This window comes from Benincasa hispida, chromosome 6, assembly GCF_009727055.1.
Source record: "Benincasa hispida cultivar B227 chromosome 6, ASM972705v1, whole genome shotgun sequence".
Lineage (NCBI taxonomy): Eukaryota > Viridiplantae > Streptophyta > Magnoliopsida > Cucurbitales > Cucurbitaceae > Benincasa > Benincasa hispida.
The window spans coordinates 6678610-6691234 of record NC_052354.1 but is presented as its reverse complement, the minus strand read 5'-3'; the positions used below and the strand labels follow the sequence as shown (position 1 = coordinate 6691234).

At 35.2% G+C, this 12625-nt stretch overlaps 1 protein-coding gene across 2 annotated transcripts in view; it reads left to right on the top strand.

Annotated features, from left to right (window-relative positions):
• Positions 1-4284, top strand: part of LOC120079817 (threonylcarbamoyladenosine tRNA methylthiotransferase) — a 12249-nt gene extending 7965 nt beyond the window's left edge. Inside the window, exons 8-10 of one of the 2 annotated variants that reach the window (XM_039034229.1) lie at positions 234-326; positions 1856-2016; positions 3347-4284. In XM_039034229.1, coding sequence (XP_038890157.1) covers positions 234-326; positions 1856-2016; positions 3347-3910 — 818 coding nt within the window. In that variant the 3' untranslated portion in view covers positions 3911-4284. The remainder of the gene's footprint in view (positions 1-233; positions 327-1855; positions 2017-3346) is intronic. The other variant, XM_039034228.1, reaches the window with a different exon arrangement.
• Positions 4285-12625: the final 8341 nt, after the last annotated feature.

Sequence of the window (12625 nt, the reverse complement as noted above, 5' to 3'; positions counted from 1 at the left end):
TTGTAATTATGATCTTTGTTTGATTTTGTAAGTTCTTAGGCTTCCTTTATTTTTTAACTATTATTGTTTTTTATTTATTTGTTGGGTTGTATTTTATAAGCCCTTGTATTTCTTTTAGGTCTCTCTATGGACGCTCTCTCTCTCTCTCTCCCTCCCTTTTTTTTTCTTTTATCTTTTTAATGATAATCCTAATCTTCATGACTGATTTTATTGTATGTTCTGGTGCTTTTCAGGGGAAACCGATGAAGATTTTTGTGAAACTATCAACCTTATTAAAGAGTACAAATTACCTCAAGTTCACATCTCACAGTTCTATCCACGACCGGGTATGTAAATGACATCGTTGCGACCTCTATTTCTTTGCATAGAATTTAAATAAGGGAACAATTTGACATGGATGCTAATGATTAGCTTAAGAATCCTTAATCTCAAAGGAGAACGAACCTTGTGCTATTCCTTGTGTATTCAGGAGATGTCACTAGCTTTAAGATACCAAGGTTTATTTCCCAGGATATGGTGATTTGATTGCCTAGATAGCATATATACACACACACACACATATATATTCGTTAGTCGGTTAGTCCAAATACTTTTTGTATCCCGTCCCATTTTTTTTTCCTTACTTTTGCTTGCAACTTATTTACTGAAGTGAGGAAAAAGGGGGTTTTTCCTGTATTAATCTGTCTGATTATTTTTCTTTTTAATGGAAATACAGAGCTTGAAAAAAAGAAAATGAAAAAGGGGTGTACAGAAAGAGCAAGACAAAAACAAGATCTAACTGAACATAAAACTATAGAAGGGAATCAAACCAAAAGAAAAGGGATACGTATAACCAAAAATCCAAACAGATTTAGTTAAAAAGGTTTTCTGTTAGGTAGGATGGCAGAACTTCCACATTTATTTTTCCAATTTTAAAGATAAATCACTAATTATGGATCTCTGCATTATTCAATCAACCGGTTTTATACTTTTTCAGATGAAGCAGCGTGATAATAGCCACAACAAATGAACGAATAACAGTTTTATAAGTTGTTTATGCATATGTAAACCAATTTGAGCATAACTAGGTTAATAATGCACCTTTTACACTCCTGAAGGTCAGATAGCTTGATGTCCACCCTTAATTGCTGAACTATTTTTTTCTTTTGGAAAGGATACAGAAATTTTCATTTAAAAGTGACCAATGCTCAAAATACAAGGAAACAAAAATAAGGAGAAAAAATACATAGGAAAAAATTGCTGAACTATGCATGTGGATTAATTAGAGAGTTTGCATATGTTACCTTAGAAGAACCTTGGTTGTAGTCTAAGAAGTATGGACACTTTAGTTTGGCTAGGATGTATGTGTCTGACACGTGATGGACACTTGAACACTCTGATACTTGTTGGACACGTATCGGATACTTGTGAGTGCAACAAATATGTTAGACATGCATAAAGTACTGGTTGAGTAGACTAAAACGACACATATATGACAAACACATCAAGCTATGTTTTTTAAGCCCATAAATGCATCAACCCATTTATTTTGAATTTTCTTCTGATATAAAAAAATGATATATATTTTTTAAATGTGTATTATAATAAAGACGTCCTTTCCGTGTCGTATCTTAGATTTTTAAAATATAGCGTGTCACCGTGTCTGTTGTGTCATATCCGTACTTGTGCTTCTTAGGTTGTAGCAATATCTTTCATTAAATTGATTGTCTTGGATATATCCCTCTGGACTACGCTTGATGTTTTTGGAACTTCTCCTTTGTCTATAAATAGAGTGTGATTGTATAAAATTAATATTTTCAGCGGCCAAACATTTAAAATAATAAAAAAAACATTATCATTCTCTATCGTCATTCAGGGACACCTGCTGCTAGGATGAAGAAAGTGCCAAGTGCTATTGTCAAGAAACGAAGCCGTGAGTTGACTTCTGTTTTTGAAGCTTTTACACCATATAATGGAATGGAGGGCAGAGTGGAAAGAATTTGGATAACAGAAATTGCAGCAGATGGCATTCACTTGGTAAGAAACTGATGCTGCCTAATGTCTATCCTTTCTAATTCTACCAACTTGTTATTTGCCTACAGTTTAGTGGCTGGTTTCATTCAGGTGACTAAAATATGTAGGACTGGTAAGAAATTTGTTTGGATCAGTTTTGGGCTAAACTTTGAGACATCTGGGTTGTTTAATTGGTCTTTTAGCTTAATGGAAATGGAATTTTCTGTACAGTAACCAGCAAAAACAGGGAGAAAATGGAATAGGGGACCGATAGAATCCAAACAAATAAAAAAATTGTGAGGAACAGTTGCGTGCAGACTAGAGATGAAAGGAAACGCTAAAACCCTGGTAAATGGAGTAGACACTATCTTGTGGTGAACTTGGATGGGAATAAATCGTAGAACTTTTAGAAAGTAAGCTTAGATTGTGGGCTGAAGTATTTGATTAAGCCAAGTTTGTGATGTAGTAGGATTGGGGATAATCTTGTAATTTTCTGTTGAGTTCGTTGATTGTTTAGTTACTAGTTGGGGCTAGATGTTAATGGGTTGGTTTGTTTGTAATTGGGTTTTACTTAGCTTGTCATCAGTTGGATCCAGATGATACTATTGTATTTTGAAGAGCTCTGAATAGTAATAAAAAGAATTTGTTTATCCTTGGTGTTCTATCTTTTGGATACGAGGTTTCATCATTTTTTTTTTTGATGGACCACGGATAGTAGTTGACCAAGAAAAATAAAAAGCAAGAAGCCAAAGTCTAAATGGTAGGAGATGAAAGTTCCTTGAGCTTTCGATGGTGCTATTGGAGTATGGAATAGCTTAGACCCGTAAATCATTATCACAAAAATGGAACATAGGCTTATGCGTAAGAGTATTGGCATGGGTTGCCAATTGAAAGATATCAATGGCCATGAAGGAAAAGGGAACCAACGGAATGGTAAGAGGTAGAAAGAGTCAATCAAGGCTCGAGCTATCCAGTCAGGGACGAAGGCCACCAAAAGCAAAGGTAATGTAAAATTCTTCCCAACAACCACCTGACGCTGGAAGAATGGTGGTTGAAGCATTGGCCTTTATTTAGCAAGCCTGGATAATACTTGCATCAAGAATATTACTTTGAGAATTTGTGAAATGATTTTTGCGATTAACTCTTCTATCTCTTCTTTTCTCTGTTTCTTAATAGAAGCTGTAGTTGTTCTTCCTCGTGTGAAAATGGAACCATTGTTTCTTAATTAATTTCAGTTCTCAATGGAGAACTACATTTCTCTGATCTGTACTTCTAAAATTGCTGTTGTAATCTAATGTTCCAAAGAACTGCTGTTTCTTTTTCTTGATTAGCTCAGTTTATTTTGCTTCCCTAGGTTGGCCATACCAAGGGATACATACAGGTGCTTGTAATTGCCCCGGAAACTATGCTGGGAACTTCTGCTATGGTGAAGATAACATCCTTTGGAAGGTGGTCTGTTTTTGGGGAAGTGATTGAAACCATCAGTACCAAACATCATAAAACAACTACTCTGGAAGATGCACCAATTCGAGACAAAGTTCCTCCCTGTTCTAATGCTCACGAAACATGTGCATGTTCCATAGAACCCGAATCTTGTGCTTGTGGACCGGAAAGCTGCAAAGGAGCAGTCGCTACGGATGATAAAGATGATTCCTCAAGGAATATCCCATTGCCTGAAGAGCCAAAAAGGAAGAATCTGGTTGAATGGGCATTGAGGAGACGGAAGAGCCATGTTCCCAAAAGGGAGGAGAGGGAAAGTCCCATAGTGAGTGAGAGAAAGCAGGCGTTGGCTGGAGGGTGGCTGGACGAGTGGGGCGTCATTGATAGGATTCTTGTTGGTGGAATACTAATCAGTACGTTAACAATTTTTGGCCTACTGTTTCATCTTGGATCCACAACACTCTCCTCCAGTTGGTGATACTATACAATGCCAATTCGTATTCAACCATATTTAAGAAAGTTTGTAATGAGACTTTTATTTCATCACATTTCCCTCTTCATTTTTCAGCTTTTCATCTATAGAGGTAGCATTTTTCGCTGTCACAATTTCGATTGTAACTTGAGATCTCAGTGATTTTGTTCTCAATTTCAAATGACTTTGAATATGTTAGTGAGGGAATATATATAGTAAATTGAGATTAGGAAGTCAGTTTGTTCGAAGAAGCTCGATTGATGGAGACACATCGTTGCAATGTTGCGAGTATTCTTCTTGTTAAAATCTCACCCCCAGTGAAACATGTAAGAAATTATAGGAGACGTAAGAGAGCCTAATTATTGATGAACTTATACAAATCTTTGGTGTGATTTATTTTCATTTTACTTTACTTCTTTTGCTCCTTTGTTGTTTTTGTGTGGGATATTATTAAACATTTCAATAACATCAAAATAGATTTAAGATTCTATTCGGGTTGATTTGAGAAAAAAATGTTTTTTAAAATATACATTTTTATTTAAATATTTTTTATAAAAATAGATTAAAATATACTCGAAAAATTATTTTTGTAAGTACTACAATTTGAGAGTTATGTTTGAATTTACCAATTAACTAGTCAATAGAGTTATGTTTATCATATTTGCTAATTTATTGTAAAAGGAAGGAAATGAAAAGGCTTAAAGTTAAATTTTATTTTTTAATTTTAGATTAGCCGATTAATTTACAGAACCAAAGATAGTGTATGACAGTTGAAGATATTTAATTACATTGACATGACACATCAACTCCAAGAGATAATTTGTACGAATGACCTATTTTGGGGGCTTAACTAAAAAATAGCTTGCATTAGAGAAATCATCGAAATTTGGCCTTTTGTTTACGTAAGTCGCTTGTGAAATTACCCGACTGCCCTCAAGATGTGCTCGATTGGTCCCCCGACATCCTAACCTCAATTTTCGATCCCATTCTCCTTTCTCTTCTATCGATCCCTGATCCCGATCAATAGTCCAACTCCACGCTTCTCGTTCTCGTTCCCGATTCTTGTTCCCCAATCCTTATCCATGTCAGACTGCATGCTTCCTGATCTTGTTCCCATTCCCCGTTCTCGATTCTCGTTCTCGATCCTCGTTAGCAAACCCAACCGTTTTAAATAAATTTGAAAAGTAATGGTATATATATTGAAAGTCTTGTCTTTGAAGCTTCTCACTCTTAGCTCACTATCATCCTCACACGGTTCTTCTGTAGTTGTCTATATAGACAACGTTCTCACGATCCTCGCGCCTCTAACGAATTACAAAATCTCATATAGTGTTCATCGCATCTTTCAACTCGAAAGGTAAAATCTTTGTTTATCATTTTCATTTTCTTATTTCGTTGTTTTGTATGCGCTACTTTGGGTTAGGGTTTTCGTGCACGCGGTTCTTTCATTTGGTTCGCTTATGGTTAGGGTTTAGGTTTAGGAATTCGATTGTGGGGATGTTATCTAGTAGATGTAGGGAGAGGATATTGAGTACTGAGCATGAGAATTGAGGATGCGAATAGAGCATGAGAATCGTTTGAAAGAAGCGTTAGCGAAAATCGAGCGAGAGAATCGAGCATGAGAATTGTTTAAGAGAAACGTTAATGAAAATCGAGCGAGAGAATCAAGCATGAGAATCGTTTGAGAGAATCAAGCAAGAGAGTCGTTCGAGAGAATCGAGCACTAAGATCGACTACGGGATCGATACTGAGTAAAAGAACTGAGCATTAGGATCGAACACGAGGATCGAGACCGAGTAAGAGAACGAGAGAAAGTATCGAGAAAATTATAGAGAGCTTTCTTTTAATCGGTTGTGTTAATTTTTTTTCTATTATTTGAATATGTTGTTTACTTGTAGTATCTGATGGCTATGTTGAAGATTGATATTAAAGACTGTTTCTCCAGCCAAGTTACAAGCTTATCATCTCATATTGGAGTTGTCAATCCGGCAATAAAGGAGAAGATTATTGATACACAACTTCACTTGTTTAGGAGGACTATATTTGGAAGGATCGAGGATATGGATATAGTCTTCAATAGTCTGCTAGTCCACCATATTCTATTGAGGGAGGTAGATGAGAATAGGGGTGATGAGTCCATAAGTTTTAAATTGAATGGACATATTGTTAATTTTTCGAAGGATGAATGCCTATGGGTGATAAGACTGTGGCGATCATCTTTGCAAGTTGAGGAGAATATTGAAGTGACAGAGTCCTTGCGGGATGAAGTACTTCCGTAATCTACAAGCGACGAAGATCCATTTGACCATCTTTGAAAAGCTCTATAAGAATATACAATTTGTAAACGATCTAGATATGGTGAAGGTCAGTCTTGTATATATGTATGAAATGGGTTTGTCAGGCAAGGAAAAGACGAAGAGTAGCATTAACAAGTCCTTGCTTGATAGGATGCAACACTTGGAATACTTCAACAGTCGAGATTCGGGAACGATTTTATGGCAGAGGACCATTGGTGGCCTTCAGAGAGTTTTGAAGGACAAGGTTGGTGCATACAAGCATAAGGCACGGATGAATAAGAATTATATGTTCAAGTATAATCTTTCTGGCTTTCCTCATGCATTCTAGGTAACTAAAGAGCTTATGTTACGTACACAACCTATAACAGTATGTTGACTTATAATGATAACTAACTAAAACTCTTTATTAGGTGTGGGGATATGAGACAATATCCACAATAGCTAGGAAAACTGCCATTCGACTAAATGATAGTGTGATGCCTCGATTCCTGAATTGGGCGTGTTCATACTTACTGTTGAACAGAATTTTAAAGAAAGATGTATTCAACTTTTCTACTGTGAGTAACCAACAATCCTTCTAATAACTATCTATTTAATTATTATATTGTATGTATTTGCTCAATAAGTCAGTGCATAATGTAGATGCTTATCACCATGGTTCTTCGCTTGTCCGATGATGAGATACAATATAGAGATACCCGAATAGAGGACATGGGTTATGTATGTGGAGCTCTTAGAAGAGGAAAGAATGCCGTCTGAGTCAGATTCAAGCCTCCCTATCCTGACCATATGGACGATAGGGATCAGGATCATTTGGATGGTCATATTGTTAAGCAAAATACACATAATCCGGATGTGTTGGAGACGAAAGAACCTCGTTCGACCGATGTCGAGCATCATGAGGTAGACCCTAGTTTGTTAACGAGAAGAAGAAGGGTATAACCTGCTGAGCATCGTGAGGTAAACCCTAATTTTTCACTAGGTGAACGAGTTGCTAAAGTTGAGACTACCTTGGAGAAGATGGAGCTCGACATACATGATGTGAAATCATATTTGCAAACCCTTGTTGATCTTCTACAATCATTTTTCCAGGTATGTGAAGGAATTGTGAAGTTCCGTAGCGGAAGCAGGGATTGGCCCAATTTTCAATTTTTCACATACAACAAATTTATAGAATTCAAACATAAAATTATGCATTAATTAATAAATTCAGAGCATGCGTTTAAAGAGGGAAAGGGAGAAGAAATCACACCTTACTAAAAAACTTCTTCACAAATCCTTTTGTCCCAATGGATCACGAACATGTCAATGAGGACACCACCACAAGAATTTTCTCTATATTCTCTGTAGGGAATGAGAATAACAGGAGGTGTGGACTGTTGGGAATGGTGTCCTAAATCTCCTTGTAATCTCATAGTTTGTAAACTCTATATAAACATATTGTTATTAATAAAATAAGTGTTATTTTATAAGCATTTACACAATCCAATAAACTAAGATCCGAGGTTATTTTATGTGAGTTACAAGTATGTAGAAACATACATGTGGATCTTGTTTAAATAATAATCTAAATGGTTTGTAGTAAATGAATAAAGTTAAGTACCTTATCCTTGTGACACTACAGATACGACCCGCTTTATAGGTATTACAAGCGTTGTAAAGTGCTACAAATGATATGATCCTGATAATTTATTTGGAGACATGCGAGCGGAGGTATCCTATACAAAGAGTTTGTATAAGACTGGACCACGAGATGATTAGTCTCTTTATATAACACCGTTGATAATAGAGACTTACATTTCACTAAGATGACCATAGGTGATATGACCTGAATGCTGGGTGAGTTGTGAACTCCTGCTCATGAAGGCGGTCCTTTGATTTGTATGGGTGAGAGTGGCCAGACTACCAACTCAATAAGCCTACCATTTTGGGGATTAGTCTGATTGGGGAGCTGGGAATTCAACTACACAAGACGGAATTCACTCCTTCCCGGATGCAGGGGTAAGTAGATAAATTGCTCTCTTAAGAGTTGATTTCAGGTCTTGAACATAGTGGCCACACCCTCTCTTGGGAAGAGAGGACGTCATAGTGAGACTATGATTTATTGTTCATTAGAGAAATTCGTGGTATTTAAGAAATTATATATAACTATAGGGGAAAAACGGTAAATTGACCCAATTGTACTTATGAGCTATTTGTGAAGGTTCATCGCACTGTTGATTGGTTATATCCAATGAACACATAAATATATCTGTAGTGCAAATAGTGCAACTATCAGTCTTTAGTGGAGTGTCCGACTGTTAATAGATGGTGGATATCGTGATTAAAGAGTTTAGTCAGTTATTCATGTACCGTTGGAGCTTCAAGCTATAGGTCCATAAGGTTCCCTTGGTAGCTCAATGGATTCAGGTTGAGAATCAGATTTTGGGTTAGTTTGAAGTGTTCAAATTAACAAGAAGGAATTTGATTATATATGATATAATTAAATTAATTAAATTATATAAGATATAATTGATATAATGTATTTGATACATTATTTGATTAGAGGAATTAATAAAAATATGATTTATATTAAATTCCATAAAAATAGAAAAAGAATTATGTTTTATATGTTGTATATGATGCAATATTAAAATTATAAGTTATGAATATAATATGATAAGTTAGTTATTGTATTTCTTTATAATTTATTAATTATATGATAATTAATATTTCTTTTTCTAAATAACCGACCTTGGTGGGTGGTTATACACGATTTTATGGTAACTATGAGATAAAAGAGAAAAATAGTTTTTCAAATCATTCAAGTCGAATCATCTCACAAATTTCACTATCGAGTAAAAGGAGTTTTACTACACAATAGTTTTACAAAGCCTAAACGATCAAGGGTCGAGTTACTATAAGATAGTACTCATTTCTACACGATCGAGTATCAAGTCTATACGATAGACTTCTTCCTCTATGCGATCGAGTATCAAGTCTATATGATAGACTTCTTCTTCTATACGATTGTTCATCGCATACTCGATCGTCTACTCAATCGTTTACTTCCTCCTTCCATCTATCCAAAATCACACATAACTCACAACTCCTGGATTCTCACATCGAGAATACCAAGGTAATCTTGTGATGGTGTCAAGTTCTGTTCGAGGATTGAGGATCGAGTTTTACTCGCTGGTGATCGAGGATCTTCCAGTTGATCGTTGCGTTCGTGCTGTTTGGACGCATTGGTGACTGATTGAGGGAAATACGTGAAGAAATAGTTCTTCAAAGGTATTGTCACTCGATCCTTTGTATTTAATTTAAGAAGCATGTTGTAATTTATCTTTAATACATAATCTGTCTGGAATGACTGTAAATGTATGTGTTCTTTCAAAATGGAGTTTGGAACGATCTGCTTTCACTCACTGGTTCTCTAGTTTTAGAGTTCCTTCATGGACTCTGTGTTTTTTTTGGGAAGAGGGAGAATGATTTTGAGAGGAAAAAAAATCTCCTGTGTGAGTTTTGAGAATCCCAGAGAGAGTTTTTTTAGAATCAATCTACAGAGAAGAAGAAGATATTTTGGGAAAAACCACATCACACCCATTCACGCACTTTACTCCACCAGAGAGAAAAGAGGGAGAGAGAGTTACAACTCCCTCCCAAATTAATTAATTAAAAAATTTAGTAATATAAAAAAAATAATTAATAAAAAATAATTTATTTAATATATATATATATATATTATATATAATATATATATATATATATTGATAACCATCTTATCATACAATATATATTAAACTATATGTTATATCAAATATAACACATAACCTATAATTTTTATATTGTATGAAATACATTATAACATATAGTTTTTATTTCTCTCAATAATGCATGACATTTAATATAAATCAAATTTATATTTAATTTAATTATATGAATCCCATCCATATAATTAATATTTGAATTATATTCAAATACTTAATTCCTCTAAAATAAACTTTATATTATAATGTATCAAATATATTATATAATATATCATATATATAATTAATTTAATTATATCATATAGAATTAATCCCCTCAATTAATTGAACAATTCAAATTAATCTAAAAATAATTCTCAATAATTCATGTTGAGCTACAGAGGGGACCTTATGGACCTGTAGATTGAAGCTCTAATGATAATTTATATAATTAATTAAACTATTTAATTAAATTGCCCAACATTCATTAACTGCCATTCACTCCACTAAAGACTGACAGCTGCATTCTTCGTACTACAGATATATTTCTGTGTCCATTGGATATAACAAATCAACGGTGCGATAACCCTTCACAAATTGCTCGTAAGTACAATTGGGTTAAAATTATTGTTTTGCCCCTGTAGTTACATCTAACTCCTTAGGTATCACTGATCCCTCTAATGAACAATAAGTCATAGTCCAATTATGACCAAACCCCTCCCGGGTCAAGAGAGGGTATGGCGCCTCATTGTTCAAACCCCAAAATCAGTCCTTAAGGGAGCAATTTATCTACTTACCCAGACGTTAGGGAAGAAGCGAATTCCGTTTTGTGTAGGTGTGTTCCCAACTCCCCAATCAGACGAATCTTTCAAATGGTAGGCTTATTGAGTCGGCGATCTGACCACTTTCATTCATACAAATCAAAGGACCGCCTTTATAGGCAAGATTCACAACTCACTCAGGATTTACGTCATGTTACCTAAGGTCATGTCACATTCCCTCCCAGACTATCCTCTAAACCTGGAAGTAGACATAACTGTAGTAGTTACCAACCCTTTTGTTGGCACTTGCTGCCTACTAACCTGCTTAACCTGTCTAGAAACCCTGATATCAACAAACATACAATAAATACTCAACAACCAACAGTCACATCCATCAAGGTTTCATACATCAATTTCTAAGAAAAGTGAACTTTAACAAGACCTTAAGGAACCCAACTCACAAACTAGTCCCTATATACACCAAAACATGTGTACAAGTAATCATAAACAAACACCTAAATGATTTAGAAAACTAGAGTCTTTATTCTAGAGTGGTGGAGCAGCAACAGAGTTATCTTCTGGTAAGTTGACCACTACTTGGAAAAAAATAAACATATAAAACGGGGTGAGCTACTAGCCCAGTGAGTGACTTAATAAAACATAGTTCTCATGCTTCTAACTATACTAGAAATAGTATACTGAAGTATAAAATCCAAGCAATTAATCATAAAAACTGTTAACATAACATGTCTGGTTATAAGCTTAAAACTGATTCTTAGTTGATAGTGAACCATTTTGCTCAAACCCTCAACAATAAGCCATAGTCGAGAGAGAACCCTTTTGCTCGATCCCTCAACGTCAAACTACCTACGTGCACGTGGTTATAACTAAGTACCGTCATACCTTAGGTACTACTGCTAAGATACCTTCTCCAAGTCCCTTAGTATCGAGCTCGATGTATTAAAATCTCTTATACTGAACTTTGTAAGCATAAATCATAATAACTTGAGCTAAGTTCAACATATAAGCTCAAAATACAACTACCAATGCATGCCTCATATTTTTTAAATAGTTTCTAACTTTAAACATGTTATAAAGCTTTACTTTGAAAAGCTAGTATGCGTTTGAAAACATCATACTTCATGACTTTTAAATTAGCATGCGTTGGACTCATACATTTTCTTGGAAATTCTTTGCAAATTAACTTAGCATGAGATAAAACTTCCATTTGAAACATGAATTTCTAAACCATCATAAACATTTAGTCATTCACGGATTTTGGTAACTTCTTAGTGGATGGTAAGCTTCTTCTATTGGTGTCAACCCTGTGGACATAACATTACACTTTAGCTACTGGAAAGGGTCTTCCTTTTTAGACTAAATTTCATAAATAAACTCATTTCCTTCTTGAAACTTAAGTATTACCTTCTAATGCAAGCTTTCCCTTAGTAAAATTTCTAAGTTTTAAGCTTTGGCTAGGCGGTAACAATAGTGTCAACACATGCCTTACCTTTGGCCTCCCTTGTCTTAGGCGTTCACTTGTTGCACACTAGTGCCTAGGCATTTCCTTGGGCGTCCATGAAACTCATGATCACATACACTGCCCAATGCACAACCCTAACACATGCCAAGGCTTGCCTCAGCCCGCACACACACGTTCAACCTCGAGCTGCTACCTTGTTCAACGCAAGCAGCTGCTTGCTTGTTCAAAGAATTCTAGATTTAACTTTCTCATTAAATAACTCATTTTTAAGAGATTTTCTCAATAAACTTCCTTCTACAAACTTATTAAAAAATGTTTTAGGATACTTACCCTTAGATTTGAGCTTATAATTCTTTGTAATTTGTCCGAAATTTTTAAACTTTTAACATTGGCCCTGGATTAACCGAGAGCTTGACCTTCTTGCACTTTCTCCAAATTTTCAGCTATCTCCC